Source organism: Leptinotarsa decemlineata, unplaced genomic scaffold, assembly GCF_025532065.1.
Source record: "Leptinotarsa decemlineata unplaced genomic scaffold, Ldec_3_MD MMD2_tig00026314_RagTag_RagTag, whole genome shotgun sequence".
NCBI lineage: Eukaryota > Metazoa > Arthropoda > Insecta > Coleoptera > Chrysomelidae > Leptinotarsa > Leptinotarsa decemlineata.
The window spans coordinates 11,389,645-11,414,491 of record NW_027412684.1 but is presented as its reverse complement, the minus strand read 5'-3'; the positions used below and the strand labels follow the sequence as shown (position 1 = coordinate 11,414,491).

Genomic DNA, 24,847 nt, shown 5'->3' with positions numbered 1-24,847 from the left:
TATCAATGTATTTATTGTTTATAACCTAAGATGTTTTCGGAACACACGAAAACTTGTTGTTTTTGGCTAGTGTTTCAATCTACACCGATATCAATTCAACACTTTTACCATTCGAAAGTAAATAAGTCAATATCTTGCATAGATGATTTCATCAAGATCTGAATTAGGCAACATCCATCATTCTGGAAGCAGACTCATTTGAAAAAAGTGGAATTCTTCATCGATATTTTCTGTAAAATAGATATGATAGTATAACTATTTATACCAAGCTCTTCAGATCTATGAGATGAAGTAGTTTTTACTCACTCTGGTTTGCCTCGTCGAAATAAACTAATGGCTACCTCCTGTGACCAGTCGTATAAGAAACTGAAACAAGCAGAACGAGGTGGAAATTTTTAATATATTCGGTCACGAGCTCAAAACTCTTTTCGCTCAACTTCACACCAGAATGAGAACACCATGATTGAACTTGATTCCTTACAACTGAGTTACATTTTCAATTGTGCTAATGAACATGCTAGTAGTTTACTTATTGCTACTCGTCATTACTACGGAGTCTTCTAAAATGGTACCGTTGTAGCTGTCTATAGATCTCATTCTTTATATTTGATTTATATACCTACACTCAAAGGCTTCTGAATAAGTCTGTTGTCATATACTCGTCTCAACAATTTCGAATAATTCTCATTTCTTTCGTGACCTTTATCTCAAGTCTGTTGAGCTACACTAGACTCCGATGGTCTACTATACTTATCTCGTCTACGGAACCTTTCCTTCATATCGTATCTTTCTTCACTCAAAGAGAACCCAAGCTCATCAACAAAATAATGAAGCACTGCTCTTTTTTGTTGAATATGAAATTGGTAGTTCAAATTGCTAATATTCCTTCAAAATACAGCAATCCGAGCATGTGAAGATATCTCTCTACGCCGATAATACGGCTCTCCTCTCATCTTCCATAGGTCGGGAGCTCGGGGTCGTCTACATGAAACGTATCATCATGTATGCTTCAAGCGTCTGGGGACAAGCGGCTCCATCTCCATTCTGGAGAGATTACGAAATAAGCTAATACGGATGATTCTGAATGATCCATGGTTCATGTGGAATGAAGCCATTCGCAGAGATTTGCAGCTGCCTTCCATCAAGCAGTCCATTCAGTCGAGGAATCGGCTAGTTTTTGATTGTGCGGGAACTCACGATAATCCGTTAGATAGGGAAGCTATAGAGTATGCTGTAGACGACCCCTCCTGATATGGAAGGCCCCGAGACTCGGTCGAATGAGGCCCACACGGCTCCCTTTAATGGATGAACAATTTTTTCATCCATTCCACCCCAGCCACGTAGGGACACACCGTGAAAGGCGATACTGCTGTCTGAGGAATTCAATACCGCCACCACCTCAGTCAGGAATCCATTTGTCCTTCTAAAAAAACCAGCGGCAAGGGTAAGGCAGCTAGGCTTCAACTTGTCTGAACTGAAAATACAACAAGTTCTTAATCCTTATTGTTTCTAATGTCAAACGTAAACTTTGAATCCGGGAATCTGTTGTCGACAATAAACAGAAGTTTTGTATCCCACTTTCATTTGTTTCAAAAATTTCAAATAGGTGCATCATCCACGAATCATATACTGGAAATTAATTCAACTATTTTCATGCTTCCACTTCAAATCTGCTTATAAACAGAGTGGCAAAGTTTCCCATCACCGTATTCTCGCACTGTTTGTTGAAACATTTATTCAGCTGGAAATAATTCTGCTTAATGCAATTTTCTGCAATTCCACTGCATTGCTCAATAATCCCAAAAAAGTGGAATATATTATCGATTTGGTTATGAAAACCCTTGGAAATCAGGAAGATATGTTCAAAGACACTAAAAAAATTCATCTCGCAACCAACCACTTGCGAGTTTTTTGTGTTACTATGTTACAAAATCGAAAGAACTCCGTAATATTTTATTGATTTTTCGTATGAGATCCTCTCATTGAGACAATTGGTTGTTTACTCTCTTGAGTAATCATCAGCAATCAGGCAAATACTAGGTATTTTAACAAACCCAGAAAAATAGCTTCACTATAATCATGATGCTCACACCAAATGTGTTGGCTAGTTCAGATTCATATAAAAGGCAATAAGTCAGTTTGAATCATTTACTGATGAGTATTGACGATGTGAATAAATGGTTTGGGAAGAATGACACAGGCAGCTCTTCCAAAGTTCCCCAGCCACATCGCTAAATCCAAACACGCCAGCTCATTACACAGATTATGATGAACAATGTTATCAAACGCCTTGCCGTAATTCGAGAGCACCATGTGTTAAATAAGTTTTATCAGTGGCCATAAATGAATCCTAAGTGATGTTAGTAAGGTATGTCTGTAGTAGTGCCTTTAGATATTCAGAATCCAGATTGGACCCCAGTAATTATATGGAATTCATTGAGGAAGTGATCGATTCAATCTTTCAGAATCAGCTCAAAGACCTTGGACAATACTGGCAATTTACTGATAGGCTTTGAGAGTGACAGTATCTTTGAAGTATCATAATCCAGTAAGAGTTGTGGAGTGACTTGTTTTCAAATTGATAAAACACGATTTGTTCCTAAATTGGTGTTGAAAATATGAGTAACGTGGTTGATGAGATAATCCTCAAGATATCTTAGCATAAAAATAGTGGTGTATTGAGTAATTTTTTATACTATTTAGACATTGTATGGCTTGCATAGGTGCGATAACAATATTTAAAATACAGGCTGGTCTTTAATGTCCCCCGTTTTCTTTTTTTGAACGGGTCAACTCTAAAAATTGAAATTTGGAATAATGAAATTAATGCATGAAGCTTCATTTTGCAGTAAAAGTGACAGATGAAACTCTCAAAATGGCGACTTGGCGCCATCTGGGAACAAAAAATTGAACAGAAAGGGAGGTCTTGTGACACACAAATGACAAATGCTTCACAACCATAGAATAAAATGTCAAAATATCTTTAACTAATAATTACAGAACTTTCAATAATTGCCTGAATACATTGACATTTAACTACATAATATCAGGTAATAAGCTTGAAGTCAGTTCAGAGGATGCTCGAAATGGTTGCCTTGAAGTTCTTGACAATGAACAGCCTATCCGATATTTCACGCCGAACATTTTCAAACACAGTAACGTCAATATCTCTACAAATATTTATTATTCTCTGCCGTATATTCAATATTGAAGCAGGTTCAGTTTCGTACACCTTTTGCTTCAAATAGTCCTATGAAAAAGTCCAAAGGTCTCAAATCTGGCGAGCGGGGTGGCCATTCTGTAGGACCTCGACGTCCAATCCAACGACCAGGAAAAGTAGTATTCAAATAGTTTTTAAATACCTGGAGTAATGTGTTGTTGCTCCATCTTGTTGGAATACAATATCCATATCGAATTCATGAGGATTCGCTACGACGATTTCAGTGATGAGAGGGTCAACAGTAGTTTCCAGCATATTCAAATGCAATTTCTCTGTTGAATCAATCAATAAATAGACGTCCTACAATAAGGTTTCTCAATATTCCTACCCAAACGTTTTTTCTGGATATTGGGTATGTGTTTCCCGGAAAACATGAGAATTGGTGTCACTCCAATAACGGCAATTTTGTCTGTGAACATTGCCGTTTAAAACAATGTACATTCATCACTTAAACAAATATTATGGAGATAGGTAGAATGCCTGGCAATGGTTTGTCATGATTTCACTGAATTCTGGTCTTCGATCAGGGTCATCTTCAGTTAATTGGTGTACCATTTTAATTTTGTATGGAGGATACCTGATTCTCTTCAAAAGTCTCCACACAGTAGAAGGAGACACCTCACAAACATTCGCGATGGAATAAGTAGACTGTTCAGGATTCTTATCAATTATTTGCACTTGCTGTTCTTCCGGAATGGACGGATGACCTGGGGGCTTTTTGTTGTGTACACCACCGATACTTGTGAGTTTGGATACAAATTCCCTCAAATATTTTCTACAGATAGGACGATTCGGAAAACGTTCATTGAAAATCCTTTCAGTCTCGTGAAAGTTACGCGTCGCACCGTAAATGAAAATTGCTCCAATTTTTTTTCCAATGGACGAGAATTGACCATTTTGGAGATTGTTGACGTGGTACCTTTCTACTAGTAAAACTGAAAATTAAATGAGAATATTCCAACTGAAAATGATGTTCATTGTCGTATCGATAGTTCTTGTTGTTTTCATAAACAAAAAATAACTTAACAAAACTTATTGGGTTGTTGGAATTGCCATATGGCAGATAAATAGGAATATTTCTAGAAATATCGACATCAATGTGTTTGTCTTCAGGAAATCATCAAATGTTTCGCCATTTTGTTGATATTGACTTCATAATTTAGGGTTGTGAAGTATTCGTCAGAAGCTTCAAAATGATGTGTCACAAAACCCTCTTTCTTTTTAATTTTTTTTCACAGATGGCGTTCAGTCGCCATCTTGAAAGTTTCATCTGTCAATTCCACTTCAAAATAACGTATTCATGCATCAATTTCATTTCCCAAAATTTAAATTTTTTGAATTGACCCGTTCAAAAAATAAAAGGGGGGGACATTAAAGAAATGCAAAGAATATCTTCAAGTTATTTGCTGATTCCTAGACCTATTATTCTAGTTCAAGTTGCAAAAATATCTCACTTACCATTGAAACTTTGGACGGAAAGTGTTTTCTTAGATGCATTTTTCCTAGATAACAAATTGACGAAAACACCTCTCACATACTACATTGAAATAGAGAAGATAATAATCCCCTGGCCCCCGTACTATATTAGGTTTGTCTGTTCTAGTGACCGGGTGATTTACGATCGTGCACCCTTTGTTTCAGAGCGTGTTCAACGTGTTGGGGGAGACCCTGGCAAGGTTGCAGCAGGACGAGGAAGCGGAGAGATGGTACATGGCCGCCCTGCATGCTCAACCTGACCATGTTCCAGCTCACATCACATACGGGAAGCTGCTCGCAAAAAATGTAAGCACGATTCATGGTGTATTTTTATTTATTAGGTGTGTTGCGCCCCGCGGGGCATCGTTTATCATCCACAATGGGCCGAGGGGTGGTTGGCTTCCGTATAAAATGGGAGTTTTCAGCCGGTTTTATTGAAAGAAATGATCGGGATGAGTTTTGAAAAAGGAGGTATCTTGCAGCAAATTGTGACTGATGGATGTTGTGTGGGTATTAGTTTCTTGGAACTTCTTTGGGTGTCTAAACAGGATGATCATTTATCTTGCGATTCATGATAAAAAATGAATTATTTTGAAATTTACGAGTGCAATAGATGTTTTCATTCAGTAATACACCACTCAGAAAAGTTATTCAAAGTTTTTCCATCCCATTTAATCTCTGAAAAAAATCGGATATAGAGGTGGAGGTGGAACTGAAATGAATTTCTAATTCAACGATCTAACCATTCAATGAATCTGCTGCACTTTCCGAATTGTAAATATGGTATCAGAAGTATAGCGTTGAACAAACTTTGTCAGATGACCTCATAGGAAGAAATTTGAAGGCGATATGTCGGGTGATCGTGGTGGCCATTCTGTTGCTCCTCTAAATAATCGATCTACCAGGAATTCTGTAGTGAGGGGGCATACTTGAAGACTGGCGATGAATCAAATTATCTAAAAGAACAATTCGTTCAGGACAGTCTCAACTCACAGACACTGGGGGTAAATAATAATAATGATAATGTATTCTTCTCTTGTTTTACATCATTGACACAATGCAGCAGAAAATCGGAGAAGGAGAATAAATGGGGAAACCTACAGAAGATCAAGTCTGTGCGTAGGGAATAAGACGGAGAGGTACAATTGAATCTAAAGTTAATAAAGATATCATAGTACATACAAAGAATATAAAATATTCAAATAAACAATACCTCAGTCTATAGTTGATAAAAGTAATATATCTATGATATAACATTAATTATTTATAAGAAATGTGGGAATACAAATATGCTCCACCATGTTATAGTCCGTTCATAATTTGTTGATAGCTCACTGCAAGTTTGACCCTCATTAGAGAACTGAAATACAGAGAGGACAGCTAATATGATATAATAACAGAAACCAAATTAAAACTGCCAGTTTAAGATGTTTTCGACTAACCCACCTGGTATCTGAAGAAATACAATACAGCTATAAAACTTTTAATCCGATTATGTAGGTATTTTGAGTGGAAATGAGTGACCAGTGTCGTAGAGTATATGATTAAAACATTAGTTACTTTAAATAAATAAATATATTAATATTCTTAAACTGTAGGTACTGTAAACTGTATTTTTATTTTAAAAAAATTTCTTTATTTTATTCAAAAATAATAAGTTACTTGCAATTTGTAAAAGATACATTTATTTAATTAATACCTATTTTTAAATGATATAAACTACGATTACTTACAAAACTATTCAAATTCAAAATAAACAGGATCATCTTCGGAATCCGAGTCGTCTTGCAGGTTAATAATTAGCGGTTGTGTCTCTACAGTCGCATCAATTATATTGTCAAGATCCCACATTTTTTGTTCTTCTTCTATTGCATGTCTTACTGCATCTCGCCAATTTTGTTCTGTAATATGTTGTAAAGACTCATATAACAATTCACGTACAGCTTGTATTTTATATGACGTATTTTTTCTAGCCACATAGCTTTTCATTTGTGCCCAAATGAGTTCAATTGGATTTAATTCGCATTGGTAGGGTGGAAGTCTAAGGACTGTAATGTTTCGTCTTTCCGCCATTTTGTCAACTACGTATTTCTTGAACTTAGATTTGTGTTGCCGGGCAATTTTTAAAAGTTCTGCTTTAACCATTCCATCTTCGTAAGGCAGGGACTTATTCCGCAGCCAGTCAATGATATCCTGTTTCTTCCACGCAGTCGTTGGAAGTCTTTCAACTAGTCGTGAATGATGAGGTGCATTATCTAATACTATAATTGAGTTTGGTGGTATATGTTCAATCATCTGCTCAAAATACTCTTCGAAAACATCAGCTGTCATCTCCTCGTGATAGTCTTTTGTGCTTTTGGATTCAAATTCCAACAAACCATGCTTAGCAAATCCTTTTTCACTGCCAATGTGAGAAACTATTAATCTACTGCCTTTACCAGAGGGTGGGGAAATACCAGTAGACCAACCTTCCATAAAGGCTTGCCTGGAGCTTGATATATTTTTATCTGTCCAAATTTTTGTGAGAGTATGACCTGCGTTTACCCACGTTTCGTCCTGATAGTAAATTGGCCTTCCTTCAGCCCGAAATTTTCGTATAGATCTTAGATACTTTCTTCTCCAACATATTATCTCTTCCCGGTCAATCAAAAGTGATTTTCGGTCTGATTTCTCCCACCGGAAATTTAATTCTTTTAAAACTTGCCACAATTTGGTTCGTCCGACATGAGGCAAATCCGGGTCGTCTCTAACTTCTTGTAAAATTTTGTTTAAGTTGGGTATTTCTTTTTTCCTTCGAATACCATTTTTGGCAAATTCATCAATTTCAATAGGTTTTTTCCCCCTCTTTAAGTATTCGTTTGTATTTGGGTTAGCTATACCTTTTTTTTTTCTTTCTGATAGGAACCTATATATTGTTGACTCCCCTACGCCCATCATGTTGGCACAACTCTTGATTATGTTCTGAACAGTGTTTGTGGGATTCTGAGAAACCAGAGCATCGTGAACGTTCAAAACAATAGTCTTCTCTCTTGGTGAATAGACAGACTTACTGACTGTACGCAACAGTACCGGTGTAAAACTTGATGATGTTGATAATGACGAAGCCATCGCAAGCAATCAAACAAAACAAGCAGGAACGAAAGGTACGTATATGTTTGTAGGAATATGAAAAAAAGTTACTCACGCACTGCACAAAATTCGCAAAATAAATATTAGAGACGTTAATTACTGCCGTAGATGCCGAAACACCAACGAGCCGTAAATTAAATGCGATTAAAAAATGTACTAAACCAAAAATTATTTTCGTTCGTAACAACTTCACCCTTCCAACGCAAGTCACGAATATAAACTGAAGCTTTATATTTAATGAATAAACACATCAGGAACCTCCGCCTATGATTTTACGAGTTTTACGACCGTTTTATGACTTGGGCCCTCATTTTGTGCTATCGACAAATTATGAACGGACTATAGGTGTTTACACATATGTATAGATGTATATGTATGTATATACATACACACATATACACACTCACATATACGCACATATATATAAGGAAGATTTAAACGGGTAACTAAATGGGCCACCCTACAGAGATTAGGTCTGTGTTAAGGGAGGGGATGCTGTGAATATCAAGTTGATAATGATAACATAACATAACATAGTACATACAAGGGATATAAAAATATCTAATATAAATAATAAGTCTATAGTTGATGAAATAATATGTATATGACATAAAATTAATTACTTATATTTCAAAAATACAAATAAGCCTAACCACGTTATGTGAATATTTAAAAAATAGTCAACATTCAAGCGTATGAATGTATAAATGAATACATGGATCGATGAGCAATATGGGTTTTCTATAAAATATTTTCTACATTTCTGTGGATTTCAATTCTTGGGAATTTTTATTTAGTTTTTCAGTTCTCATTCGAACGTGATCTTTGGCGTTATTTCCTTTAGTTTTTGTGGAAGGGAGTTGAAACATTTCGGTTCAAGTTACAGGTACGCTCTCTGCATGATATTCCTCTCAGGTTTGATGATGAAATAATTATTTGCGTTTCTATACCTGGTGTTGTGGTGGTGTTCTATCGGTAGGAGCTCATATTTTCTAGATTGTTGATGAATGGTAACCTTTAGTAAATAAAGTTGACGTATATCTAACATTTTGAAAATTTCGAAAAGTTCTTCTGTTGGGTATGTTTTGGGTTTTCGGTAGATGGCTTTCAATATATATTTTTGTTTTGGGTTTTCGGCAGATGGTTTTCAATATATATTTTGGACTGACACATCAAAAAACAACTACTCTGGCTACTATCATTGATGGCCTTGGATTATATACGACAGGTGTCAGTGCAGAATTTTTCACAGTAATATTTCCTGCATATGTTGTTGGCGATTCAACAGACGGAATCGTTTTTCAATTATTGCATTGGGCACACTTGCAGACCGGTTTCGAGCTATTTGTCCTCCCGTTAGTGCAAAGTAGTGTCCATATTCCATCTGGGGCGATGACGAATATGCTTCATTCACCTGTTTTTTTCATTTCAATTTATCAAAATAATATTGCAAAGTGTTCGTTGACAGGATCCATAGTTGGGCAAATGAAAAGCTTTTTTTCTTGATCCGATATCACATCAGAGATCGTTATGTCAACCTCCATTTCCTCTGTAGACCTATGCTCAGATTCGTTGGTCACTTCATGGTCCATAAATAACTCCAAGTGTTGATAAACAAATGTATGGAATATATTTCTAAGATTCTTCTACTTTTTCAAATAAAATGTGCTTTGCCGTTTCTGTTCACTGAGGGTTCAGCAATCAGTATTTTTTCCAAGAAAATACTCATGACTCATGACCAAGAAATGAAAGGGTCGTCAGTTCGTCATATCGGTTATTGACATTTGGACACAATTGATTTGTATAATTTAAATGTATCGACCACCTTTGAGTTTTTCGGTGTCATATCTTTTTACTGCGATATAATTATCTGAAGTTCTACTTGAGTCATTCGTTCCAGTTTGTATATATTGGGAAATGACCAATAAAAGTGAAATTATTGGTTGTTTTTCTAGTAGGAAAACTGTCATTTACTACAAATTGGTATGAAATTGAAAATGAAATTTCGTTTACAGGTCAGCAGAATCACTGAAGCAGAGCAATGGTTCCGTAAAGCTCAAAGACTGGCTCCAGATGATCCCAGTGTGTATCATCATTACGGTAAGTTCATTCAATACTATACTCTGTTTATCTAAGGAACACAATGTCCTAAACCATTATTATGCATAGTGCATGTGATCTACTAAACAAGGCTGCTTGTACAGAGTCGTACTGAGAAACGACCAAAATTTAATTTTTTTAATAAATTGCGGCTGTATATAGGAATATATTTTAGGTGGAGTATAGGGAGTATATTTGATCACGCATCTATCCTTGTTTGGGTTACTCTGTTTGTTGTATGGATATAGTTCATAGCAGTAACTTTTGTCTAATTGTAGCCGAGTTCGAAAATGAATTTGATAATTTACATTCTATTATAGCACTAACTATGAAGATATTTTGAAGATGTTCACTTCAGAGTGAGTTTTGAGTATTTCTAGTCAACATATCTTCTTCGAAATGTTTCGGGTTATATTTCATACCATCTGTTCCTCAATGCCTACTTATTCACATGTACGAACACTTGAAATCACATACACATTATGGAAGTTCAATTTCTAAAACAAATGCTACTCATTATATGTTTAGAAATCTGAAAACAAGATGAATCTGAGTTGCGCTATAGTATCTGCTTGTGACTCTATTATCACCAAATACATTAACTATAGCTCAAACATCTATTTTAAGATGCATCCTCATTATTCTTGAGAGTGCATTTGGAATGTCAACATTTCCAATTACGAATTATCCATTGTATACATTTTTGTGGGAGAGTCAGTGTTTCTTGTTGCTTTCCTGATTTTTTCACCATCTACAATCAGAAAACTATCGAAAATACGAAGGTAACATGAAACAATGTGATTGCTGCCCATTATTTCAGAGGAAAACCAATAATGCTGTTTTTCGTTTTTTCGACTGGAATTGTTATTTCGGAGAATATCGAAAAATGGAAATGGAAAATGGAAAAAAATTGTATTCAAAGTGTACTATGACGATGTGAAAATGAATATTCGATAAAACGTTTCGTGTCAACATGGCCAACATCAACTTTTTTTTAATACGGACCTGTCTTTTTTATAACAGATATTGATGAAGCAATAAATTCACTATCGAAAAGTATAACACATTTGGTATTTTCATAGCGTTTCATTAGAAATAACTACCATCATCAGCGACAACAATTTCAAATTACGGTCCTGTCGTTACTTCTTTTGTAGATTGTTTCGATTTCTTCAAAATATAATACAGACAACCCAATAATTTAGACAGGTGGGTTCTCTAACACAATGAAAATTCGTACTTTTTCGTTTTGGAAATTTTTGTATTGCCATAATCCTTCTTTTAAGGCTTATTTTTCCCTAATCAATTATAATTCCTAAAATTTTTATTATTCTCAATCCTAAAAGGAAAGAAAATATCAGTTTTTGGTCAAAATTTGATTCTTGTATAATTTGGTAAGATCAAATGGCATCTCAATTCATTTACCATCTTAAACGCGAAATTTGAGGGACTATGGTGCATTTGACAGAAAGAAAACAAAAAAATATATGGTTACTGGTGTTGTGAGGAATTAAATAAAAGTTATGGGTAAGCAAATATAACCACATAAAAATGTTCACGGTGAAAATATCTTTTTTTAAATTTAGGATTAGCCAGTTACAAAAATTATGCTAATCAAAATTGTTCTTTACAAGACATTGTCAACGAAATGGGGACTTCTGTAAAATCCACCAGAACTATTCAAAAATAAACAAATATAAATTCTACAGGATACGCAAAGTTCATCACCTTAATGAACGGGATTGCGAAAGGAGAGTGCGAATTGCGAAGTGGTTAAGACGTAGAAACAGGAAACTTAGAAATATTGGTAAAAAATAATATGGACGGACGAATCAACATTCACCAACAATGGTTGGTTAACAAAAATATTCATTATAGGTGGAATGATACAAATGAAAATTCACATAGGAAAACCAATTTCCAAGAAAGGTTCGGGATAAATGTTTGGTTGGGAATTGTGAGAACAAACTTTTTGTTTTTTTTTACGGTGCTCATTTGAATGATGAAATATATAATAATAACAATAATGAATCGTCTTTATTCACCTGAAGTAAGAACATACAGAATATACAAAAAAATAAGAGGTGAATGGGCGGAGTGTCAGCAAAGCTGTTTTTAAACTCAACCTTCGAAAAAAAATGAAATTTGAAATGATAAAAGAAAATTATAGTGTATACAGACAATTTCAAAAAAAGGTTATTATTCAGTCACCAAATCTTTTGTGTAAACGCAGGAGATTGTAGGGCAGGAGATTGTAGAATTTAGCTGGGTTGTATGAGAAGCTGCGAATAAAAACAGAAGACCTGTGTTCAGGAATGACCAGCACAGCCCTGTTTCTAGTGAAAAAGCTATTAATATTTGAGAGAGAATTCAATTTTTTTCATTAAATAATGGGGCATTTCGGTCTTCACGACTTTGTGGGTGTTTGTGAGTAGGTGCAGTGTCCTGAGTTTCTCCAGTTGCAGGCAACCTGATTCCTTCATGACATGACCGTTGATATGTGGTCGTATTTTCGAATGCCAAAAGAAAAACGAAGGCAACTGTTTTGGATTCGTTGAAGACGGAGGGAATCATATTGAAGTAATGCAGGGTCATAAATGCTACCGCAATATGAAACTTTCGAAATGATCATCGCCTCACATAATTTTAGTTTGAGTTGTTTGGTGAGTAAGTCCCGCTTTGAAAACATTTTCTATTCAATGAATTCGATGGCTACTTAGACGAATTGCCACTGAATATCCGTCATGAAATGTAATATTTCCAATTGGACGGCGCTCCTCCCCGTAATGCAGCAATGGTGAGGAAACATTTAGATGCAATATTCCCAATAAAATGGATTGGAAACAATGGATCAATTAATTGGCCAGCTCGATCTCCAGATCTTACTCCTTCAGATTTTTTGTCTGTAGGTACATAAAAAATAAAATATTTTCAACACAGTACAGATATCGACCATATCAAATAAAAAATAAGAGATGCATGTAATAGTATTACACCTAATATTCTAGAAAACTCTCACAGAAATTGTCTGGACCGGCAACTTATGTGAATTCAACAAAGATGTCGTCAATTCAAGCATTTAATATAGTTCGCCATGTAGCTTTAATTTTCCGTATTGGTTCCATTTTTCCCAAAATTTCATGATAAAATAATTTTTTTTCTGTTTGATTGTTGTCATTGATGATGTTGGTTATTTCAAATGAAACGTTATAAAAATATCAAATGTGATAAACCCTTGGATTGAGACTTTATCGCTTCATCAAGATCTGTGATAAAAAAGACAGGTCCGTATTTAAAAAAAAATTGATGGTGGCCATGTTGACACGAAACGTTTTACCGAATATTCATTATTACTCCGTCATAGTACACTTCGAATACAATAACATTTTCTCTTTCCATTTCTTGATATTCTTCGAAATAACAATTCCACTCGAAAAAAAAAAAAGAAAACAGCATTTTTTGTTTTCCCCGTATAACTTGAGAAGGGCGAAAGTCCCCGTGAAGTTTCTTCGATTGTCCCCGATGACAGTTACTTTTTTTTTATTGTCTTCGTATCTGTTACGGTTTAGAATATAGCAATGTTGCCACATGATAAAAAAAACGGCCTGCATATTTTGCCTTTATCTTTAGAAAAAAAGCTATGAATTTCAAAAAAAAAATACTTTCTTTCGAGACGTTCAGGAAACAATTTGTTTCACATTTCAGAATCCTAGAAACCGTACATCATTGTATAAATGTCAAATTCAAAAACTTTTTAAATTGCTTCCTGAATGTCCATCATTTGGACAGTGAAGACATGCCTGAAGAAGCTATAGTTAAGCTATAGTTTAGTGAGAATTTCACAAAGTGTTTTTTGAAAATGTTATGAATTTTCATCAAGTATCGGCCAATTCTGTCACATATAGTTGTAATAATATTGACAAATTTTGGCATGATGAAATTTTACCTCATTATCAGTTCAGAAACAATCTTGAAAGAAGTATTCAGTGTGGAAATATATTCAATATTTTTACAAAATTTTGCTAAATCTAGTTTTGGTTTATCCCTCAATCTGAGTGGTATCTGCATAAAATATTCATTCAAAATATGTTTAACAAACAAACACGAATAGTCTATCTACTAATAAAATAATAAAACGTGGAAGTTTGCCTCTACCTAAGTTTTTGAAAAGTTTGAGATCAATATTGATGTTGGTTGATAATTTTTCAATAAACCATGAACGAGATGAATATAATGGAATCTGTTTGGGAATCTTCTTCGCGAATAATGAAAAGAAGAGAGACATCAAACATTTTGTTGTTGTGTTTGATTTTCATGTAATCTATATCGGTAGATCGAATGGCAATGAGGGATGGAATATATACTTTATTTCGCGAAATTTTGAAGATAATAAAAAGTTAGAACAATGAGGTTTTCACTGTAGTCGCTGTAAATAGTGGACAAATGAAACTAATACTCTTTATGTGAGGTTAAAAAATTGCTCCAAGATACATTGATGTTGTGCCCACAACAATCATCCACTCGAAAATATAGAACCATGTTACCAAAAAATTCTGAAACAAACTTGTTTGTGATATGTCTAAGAACGATATGAAAAACTATGGCAGCATTTTGTACCTCAAAATAAGTGTCCGTGTCCATCTGATACAACAAATGCGGTTTTGGATGAAGAAGTCTTCTCCACAGATATTGCCTACACCAGATGCCCAATAAAATTTTAAAAGCTTTTTTACCCAGCTTATCAATCCTTTATTCTTATTGACCGAATGTCTTTTTTATGTGAAGGAAAATCAGTTCTTTATCGACCTTTGGAAGGTAGAAATAACTACATGATGTCGTTTTCCTTGTTATGAGAAATAGATATTTGTCGTTAATTATATCTGTCGATATCTTTTAGGCCCTAATGATTATCTTGTCGCATTTCTTTAGTTCGGACTTCCATTGTCTATAATATGAAATCTCTGAAATAGCAAATAAAAATAAAAATAAAAATGAAAATGAAAAGAATAGCTGAAATTAACAAATATTTCACGCAAAAAAAAACCCTGGAACTCAGGCAGAAACTAAACAATTAAAAAACACCTGAAGACGATTGTGGATATGAACAATCGAAACGTCGTGAAGTAACTTGGCTTAATCTTCAAATTTTTAATTTTTTCATTGTTCAATTTTTGCTTGATTTCTATTTTATTGTAATTTCTTTTCAGTTTTTTTTGCTTGATATAGTTATTATTTTCTGCTATTCTTTTTAATTAAATTTTCATTTGTTCTTTCAGAGATTTCAAATTATATAATACCATATTAGACAATGGAAGTTCAAACTAATGAAATGTACCACGAAATATTGTTAACCAGTTTCAAACATATCTTCTCGCAGTTGGAACAAAAAGTTCATTCAAATAAAAATCCTCACTCAAAGTACTCAGCACTTCATTCTACTAGACTAGACACTCTACTCATAATATCACCAATCCATATCATAAACTTCATTTTCATTCGAGTTTCTTTTCTTAATCTCGCGTTTCTCGATATGCAACATGTTTCTAGAAACTACCACAAAATTTTGTCAAATCCATTCAGATTTAATATCCCACCGGTGAACATGAGAAAAAGCTCAATGAATAATTAAAACATATAAATATGGCATCAAAAAATATTTCTTCATTATTGTCACTATAAATCTCTAATAATGTATAATGAGCTATTGAAAGAAGTCACAGCTGAGCTTAGAGGGCACTGTATCATCAGCTCTTCAACCAACAAATATAGTTATTAGTGTGAATATGGTATCTCGTATTCCACAGTATTGAAAATAATTTACAGGGCTCAGCGCGATGACTGTCCTTCAGCCGTATTTTAGGAAATGATAGTACTCATATCCTGAAAATCAGCAAACATAGTTTTTTGAATATTCTTCATCGAATGGAAATAACAGCGTTTTCCAACACTATCAGTTATACATTTCTGAATACCTGGCTTAATTCGAATGTGAGTTCATGTAACACAACCTATACTGAACATGGAAACTTTCAAATATGTCCGAAGACATTTCCGGTAACTTTCATGCATTTATTAACTCTCTCCGACAAATTGTTACCTACACCACAACTGATTTCATCGGCATCTAGAACATTGAATGCTTGTGAAACTGTTCTTACCAAATCCTCCTCACTTGTTGTAGAATCGGCGTATACAATACATCTAATACGTCGCCGTACATAATATATGTAGGAGACAGATCGAGAGAACGTGCTGGGCTGAAGAACGTCCCATTATTGGTAATCCACCAATCATAAAATAATTGATCCAGTAATACGCCTACGGCTCCATAATTAAAAGACGGTGCTCCATCCTGTTGGCACCAAATATTTTCCACATCTTCCACAGATGAAATTTTTCACTGCGACGTTCAAAACATTTTGTAGTATATTACAATATATATTACATCCACTATTGAAATTTTCATCATAGATATACATGCACAGAAATCGATTGTGCTCCAATTTTTTTGGTCACGCGTGAGATGGCGATTTTAATCGGCGTAAAGAAGAAGTTCATGACGTTAAATGATCAATTTTTGGTAAACTCAGCTTCATTACTCCATATATATTTATTTTTTTAAGAAAATGTGAATCTTCCCGACCTTTTATCAGCAACCATTATCAAAACTCAATTCGAATATGCAAATCCGTGTCTTTCAGATGATATACCAGATGATATTTGAACGGTTTCCATTGATGCTCTTTTAAAATGCGGTGGGCAATTCGGGGTTTAACTGATAGGTTTTTCTCGCCATCTTTCAAAAACACATTCGGCTGAGCAGCAAAATATCCAGCAACATATCTTGATTATCGTTGAGCGGCTTTCGTTTGATTTTTATCGACAGAAATGGAAGATAGTTTTTCCAGGTACCTTTCGGCAAATAACCTGCATGCATCGACCAGGCAGGTCGATGATTTGATTCAATTCACCATAGTTCATAATCAAATTTGAAACAATAACAAATCAACAATTTTGAATGCAGCAATAAGTCCACTCGATTTTTTGTCAGCAACTTTTGATGAAGTTGAAATTGAGGATATCGACGATGAATGAATATAAAAGAAAATTATATACAAACATTTTTTTCCTATTTTTCAATGTAGAAGTAATGAATTATTGAGCATAAAATTAAAAAAATCTTTTATTACAGTTCATGGATCATGCCTACGGGGGAAACCATGTAAAAAAAACGCGCCTTGCATTCTACCTCAAAGGTGGTGCAGAAACGAGTGCATCATCATAATGTAGTCGCATTCTCAGCGCTCTAGTCCGAAAACAGTGGACTTTACAGAAAAATGCAGACAACATTTTTTGTAGATAATCGTATGGGAAATAATTTTTATACCAACCTTCATTGACCACCGAGCCATAGGTCGCGAGATATTCGCGAAAAACTGATTTTCGTCACCTTTTGACCCTTATAACATTTTTAACCGGCACGATATCAATGTCGATTTTACACCTCTTCATTGAAACACCATAATGAAGGTGTATATCAAAATTCAGCACAATAGGAATTTTTCCGCAGATAAAACCTTAAATGACTGGACTATAATAAATACCTGAAATTTTTTTGAGAAAGTTTATAAATATTGTGTGAAAAGACAATGCAATATTTTTGCATTCTTGCTCTTTTATGAAACATTCAGAATGAACATTCGCAATTCATTATTCATTCGTCTAAAATCATGTTTTTAATTGAGATGAAGATTGCGTAGTCCGTAAACTTATAGTGGGCATTTGCATTTTTTATTTTCTCACGAAATACTGAAATACCTCGTGAATGGTTGATTTTTGAGTGTTTCACGTAAATCGTTTCGAAATTTCAAAAGAATCCTGAGAAAACTGAGTTTGTACCCATTTTTGAACTTCTAGAATTAGTTATCGATTTTGAACACCTTGTATAACATTTTGGATATGTTACTTCTACTAGACGATGAAATGAAGTATTTAAAGAACCTATGATTGCTCATTTATGTATAAAATCACATGTGAATTATACCAGGTATTGAAAATGTAAAAATATGCAGGGTTTCACAATGTTGGAAAAACAATATTATTTTCATTCGATGGAGCATATTATAAAATGTATATCTGCCTGTTTTCCGGATATGAATCATATCCCAAAATACGGCTAAGCGCGCGCTGTTCCCTGTCTAAATGGATGTTAATATCAATGGAGGAATTGATATTTTATATAATTACTTCAATTTTATCAGCAAAATTCGCAATCAATTCACTATCTCTAACCATAGTCGAAAGAAAAAAACTACTTTCCCATTAGCTAATAATACTAGCTAGCAATTTATCACTTCACCATTCGGCAGTTTTTGCCACAATTCAAACAACATGACAGAATTCCCATTATGCCGATGAAGTCCTCTTATCTCATAATGATGAACGACTGGATGCATTTCCAGCCTCAATCCAGGATAACGAAGCTCATAACAGCTTCATTTCACTAAAACAAAATCTACATAACTGGCGAAATGATTTATAACTGTCAGATCGTACTCTCGGTCGACACAAATGCTTTACTCTGTATCGGTTCCTGGTAACAATGGAATAGCCTCTCGAATGTTATCCAAAGCAGTAAAAACTTCGCGCTCAAATGGAAAAGTGTTGTTCCATTGTTATTCACACTGAAATATTATACAGTGTATCCATTCGCCCCTGCAGATTTACATTCCAATCTGGATTATAGGAAACGTCTGAGGAAATTATAATACCAATTTCCTCACTGGAGCTGACGCTTTGATGTCGAGAGGGAGGCCATAAAAAATCTACATTTTCTGCTCATAAAACGTTTGAAATTAGGTAGTTCGAACAGTTACTATCAGCTTCTTCAATTTTTCCTTCTAACATCAGTTTCCAAGGATTTGGTTACTACACAAAATTAAAGTACCATATGAGTTGACACGACCAAAAACAATCAGTTTTGTCGTACTCTAAAGAAATGAACTTTAAACGTTCAAGCCAGTCTCGAATATACCTACACAGTAGGTTTTCTGATTGGCGTCAGCCAATCAGAAAACAACTACTTCTCTGTCTAATCCCACGAAGGGCGTTGGATTATATCCACAGGTGTCAGTGCAGGTATCTCCACTGAAAATTTCCTGCAATTGGCAATACAACTGAAAGTCACTCCATCTAGTGGACGAGGTACTAACCAACTGCATATCCGTAATTTGCCCGATTCCTCTGAATAAGGAAGAAACACTTTCTTATTGGTCAGTGGGCTGTTTGAAGACTGGCAGGAAACAAATCTATTCTAAACCTACCGTGTAGGTATATTCGAGACTGGCTTGAACGTTTAAGTTGATTTCTTTAGATTTGTTAACTGCCAGTCCTCAAGCATAGCCACTGACTAATAAGAAAGTTTTTATTCCTTATTCAGAGGAATCGGGCAAATTACGGATATGCAGTTGGTTAGTACCTCGTCCACTAGATGGAGTGACATTTTGTTGTTCGCTCCAACTTAGGAAGAGGAATGAAATACTCTGAAAAAATTCCGATTTTCAATTATGAAATATGAACGTTTAAAATTAATTTCTTTAGATTTTTTCACTGTAGTAGTTTGTATCAACATTTGTTCACTTAGCCAAACATGAGTCCAACTGGCCCAATAATATAAATTACTCTAGAGATCAGAAAGTGAGAATGAAAACGAAATTTATTGAACATATTGAAAATATAAATATGAATAAGTACACATGAAAACTTATTCACTAATATAGTATTTCTGTAAACACTTGAATGACCACCTGTTTCTTCGGAGATCCGTTAGTAGTTTGAGCTTCATTCCAAACATCCGGATAGTGAAAATAATTAATTTTTTCAGTTTTTCCATGTCTCAGAAAATCTATCGAAATGAGATCAGTCTGGTTACTGAAAATTTCCATAATTATGCGAAGATGATATTCATCCTTATTTTTGGAGTACCTATAATCAACCAGGACGAAATCATCTAACTTCAAATTATGAATTCGATGATGCACCTGTCGTGGCAACACTTTTGTCGTCTTCCTCGTTCTCCCATTGGATAAAAGAATCATGTGGCTGTTTCAATTCATCTTTGGAAGAAAAATTTTCAGCTGAATTATTTTCAACTGGACGATTCATGTCACGTGTTGTTATATTTTCGCCTGGTGCAACATCAATCTCTTTTTCTCTTCTCACTGCTTGTTCGTTTTGTAGAGCTCTTGATTGAATCTGTTTAAAATCTGTTTTTCCGTTAACCAGCTGTCGCACCCCTACGAACGACAACCCTCAGAAGTCGAAACTTGTGCGAGCTAAGGATTAACGAGGTCTTACCTTTTAACGTGTGATTCCTAACACGGTCAACCATCACTGATCAATATCAATCTGCCTTTCCAGTTTCGCTATTTGTTCTGCAGTAGGTTTAGGTATTTTCTTCAGAACACTATTTCGATTTCATGGAACTATTCCACAGGTTCTGAATACTGATATTATATTGTTTGCACCATTATTTCCAATCTCATCAAGAAGTCTCTTCAGCAATTACGGAAACTCTGATTTTGGCAGCACCCCACTTATCACTTCGTCAAAATTTTCCGCGAAATTTTTCCGAACGGAGCAGAAAAGGCAACATCTAATGGTTGGAGTGAATGTGTTGCATTAGTTGGTAAAAGGAGAAACTCAATATTATTCTGCTCGCACTATTCTATTACTCAAATAGGAAGATGACTGGATAAATTATCTCCAATATGTCAAAATTTGATGATGAATGATTGATTATGGCAAAACAGGTAGATTCAGAAAGCACAAATTGATACAATATTATTTCTAGAGAAGCAGTTGATATGTAAATATTCATGTTGACTAGTGACATTTCATGAAAACAAGTTCGAAAATGGTGAATGAATAACTTCCTGTTGGTCGTTTGAAAGAAAATTCGAATATTTGCGTTCAATTATTTCCATTGATTCCATTTATTCCCAGAGATGAAACTTTCTAGAACCTCTGGAAATCGATAAACGCATATATTCAAATTTCATTTTAAACGACCAGCATTCAACATTATTGTTCTCATAAAACGTCAATAATTGACATATTTGCATTGCAACTGTTTTGTGTTTTCAATAATTGTACTTTCGAACAAATGCCCTTGTTTTTCTTATAATAAAAATGGTTTACTTCAATATAATTGATATTTTGTTCCTATATTTTTCGCTATATTCCTCATGTACTCGTATAACATCTTGTCTAGGCGAATTTCCTAACCTCTCTGACCTCTCTTGGGTTTTGTTGTGGTACGCCAAGCCGCAGTATATCTGATATATTCAGCGTGTGTCGGATATTCTCCTTTGAATTGTTTATAATATGGTACAGATATCTCCAAAGGCAACAATGGACGTTTCCCTTGGTGTTGTTATACTTTTCTCATAAGCTTATTATCCACCGCCCGAATGCGTCACTGAACAGAGTTTTATGCTGTCTTCAACAATAGACTGACCCAAATGTTTCCAACTAGGACAATGGAGAAAGCACGCGTTCTGTATTGAACAAAAATGATGAATACGGTTTTCGAATAGGGGCGAATTATCTTTTCCTATGGATATTTCAGGCAGGGGAATTTCCATATTTATATAGGTTTGTATACATTATTTCAAGTGATATATCTATCGTTTAAAGTTGAATTTTTTTATATTTTCAAAACCAGGAGTCTTAGATGCAATGTAAAATATTATTTAATGTCCAAAGAGGAATAAATCCCAATAACAAGATATATTAATATCATTAACAAGCATGTTACAGTTTTATATCTGCCTACATATAAACACATATACATAAACATATACATATATATGTATATATATATATATATATATATATATATATATATATATATATATATATATATATATATATATATATATATATATATGTACAGTAGAATGGAATAACGGGGTCTCTCAGTCAAAAAATCAAAAATCAAAAACTCTGCTTTACTTTGCCAAGCTTTCACTTCTAGTGGGAAGTATAATAATAATAGTTCACCTATCAATTTTTCTTACAAATCTATACCTAATCTTGGAAATTTATCTTCAAATATCATAAAACTTTTTCATAATGAACAAAATATCAAAATATGCCAAAAAAATATTAAAACTATAAAGAATTTGGATACCAAATTAAAAGATATATATATATATATATATATATATATATATATATATATATATATATATATATATATATATATATATATATATATATATATATATGAAATCTAGAAAGGTTAATGCAGTCAAGCTGCTGAAAAATAATTCCATGAAAATCAAAAAAATAAATAGAAAAGTTTTTTTTGATCATTCCAATATGGATTTCAATTTAAGAGCCACCGGTAGACAGCTGTTTCAGCCTATTGGGCATCGTCAGTACCAGACAGGAGGTCCTACTCGGTACTGACGATGCCTTATCCGGAAAATACAACTGAGAGAACAGATATACCTAATTCAGAAAATACTTTTGCGTCTGCAATTTTACTTCCCATAATACAACCATTACAAGGAAAAACATCGTCTTTTGAGAAGAATTCAAGGCATTTTGTGACTAGGGTCACACAGAAAGATCAACTAATTAGCTTCGACGTGGAAAGCCTTCACACCAACATTCTGGTCGAAGAAACACTCCAAATCATACAGAGAAAGCTATCCGAAGACGGGAACCTGAAAGAGAGAACTAATCTACCTTCAGAGGTAATTATGGAATTACTAGGATGCTGTTTACGAAACTGTTATTCCTAAGTGAAGGACAAATTCTTCACACAGGATGAGGGACTGCCAATGGGTTCGCCACTTTCACCAGTCATAGCCAACATATGTATGGAGTGGTTTGAAACTCTGTTTGAAGAAGCCCACAAGAAACCTCGAGTCTGATTGAGATATGTTGACGACACCTTCATAATATGGAACCATGGGAATTCTGAACTAGACGCCTTCCTGAAACACATCAACAGCATGAGACCTTCCTTCAGTTTCACAATGGATAAGGAAATCCACAACGAATTGCCATTCTTAGACGTTTTGGTGAAGAGGACCGACACTAAGTGGGAAACATATGTATACCGAAAACCCACTCACACGGGACAGTATCTGAAACACGAATCTAAACACCATCAATCGACTGAGAGGGTAATCATCAAGACTCTCTATCAGACCGTGCTTTCAGGCTCTGTAATACGACGGAAGGTCTCGAGAAGGAACTAGCATTATCAAAAATGATCTTCAACGGAATGACTACTCCAAAGCGATGAAAAATTTGGCTAAAAGACAGCAGGAGCCTCGCAAGGAAGAGATGCAGTCACAACCAGTGCTTGCACTTCCCTACATCAGAGGATTATCGGAGAGGATAAGAAGAATTGGTTCCAAGTACAACATCAGAACCTACTTCAGATACGGTAACACTATCCGTAGCAGCAGTACAACATCAGAACCTACTTCAGATACGGTAACACTATCCGTAGCAGTCTCACGAAAACCATGCCACCAAACGCGGACTGCGATTCCAAGAATTGCATTTACCGGATACCCTGTGAGTGCGGAAAATCCTATATTGGTGAACTAAGAGGCCATTGAATGTTCGCATTGCCGAGCACAAGAAACACACACAAGCGAGGAGAAACCAGCAAATCAGGAATAGCAGACCATGTTTGGACCCATCAACACAACATCGAGTGGTCACAAGCTGAGATAATACACAGAGAGGAACACTGGATTAGGAGAAAATTCAAGGAAGCCGCATATATGCTGTCCAACAACGTATATAGAAACCCATCATTAAGCGAAAAATGGCCACCTCCCGCCAAACGGTCATCTCCCACTGAACCAGTGAAGAGGAAAAAATGGAAAGCGGGGATAAGTGAAAGTACTCGAACGACCCATAAATAGTCATCTCTCGAAGGAATCAGTTCAGTCATCACGTGAAGACGATTGTGGATACTAACAATCGAAACATCGTGAACTAACGTGGCTTGGAACTTTTCATTTTTATTTCTTTATTTTTCGTTCAATCGTTTTATTTTTACTTGTATTTTATTCCACTTTTATTTAATTTCAGTTCATTTTTGCTTGATATAATTGTTATTTCCAGCTATTTATTTTTCAATTCTTCTTTTTTAGTTGTTTCAAGGATTTCAAGTGATTTTATATATTAGACAATGGAAGTCCGAATTAGTGAAATTAACCAGAAATCAAGAAATGGGTAACGCTAACATATTTTGAAAAAAGAACAGAGATAACAGAAAAACAAAGTGAAAATGGCATTCAGACCACATGCCAGGTAATCTGATTTCCTTTTCAATGCCAAAGATAAAGTTGACAAGTTGGAGAAATCTGGAGTTCATAAGCTTAAGTGTCCGGAGTGTTTATGTGGGACAATGTGGCCGAAATTTACAAAAACGGTATGCTGAAAATGAAAGGTCCTTTGGACTAGGAAAAAATGATTCGACGTTTTCAAATCATTCCTTTGCATGCAACCACAAGTTTCCGAATCTAAACGATACAAAAATTCTGCACTATTCCAGGAAGGGTTGCAAACTCAATCATTTAGAATCCTTGAAAATCCACAAGCATAAACATCGGGGTGTGCAACCTGTTAAATCATCAAATCGATTCAGTTTATTCACCGGATTTTAAATTGGCACTTCCGCATTGTGAACTGTAAATTCAGGTACTCAATCAAGTCAAGTACCTCTGAACACCAAATCGTTATTTTTAACACCTCGACACGTGTTTCGATCACCAAGTGATCATCTTCAAAGAGGAAGATTAAAGTTCAGAAGATTGAAGAAGTTCAGAAAATTAAAGATCAGTTTAATCTTCCTCTTTGAAGATGATCAATTGGTGATCAAAACAC

At 34.8% G+C, this 24,847-nt stretch overlaps 1 protein-coding gene across 1 annotated transcript in view; it reads left to right on the top strand.

Moving 5' to 3' along the window:
* Nucleotides 1-24,847, top strand: part of LOC111502825 (protein O-mannosyl-transferase Tmtc2) — a 653,196-nt gene that overhangs the window by 590,336 nt on the left and 38,013 nt on the right. The window contains exons 7-8 of the mRNA XM_074181669.1: nt 4,862-5,002; nt 9,841-9,925. Coding sequence (XP_074037770.1) covers nt 4,862-5,002; nt 9,841-9,925 — 226 coding nt within the window. The remainder of the gene's footprint in view (nt 1-4,861; nt 5,003-9,840; nt 9,926-24,847) is intronic.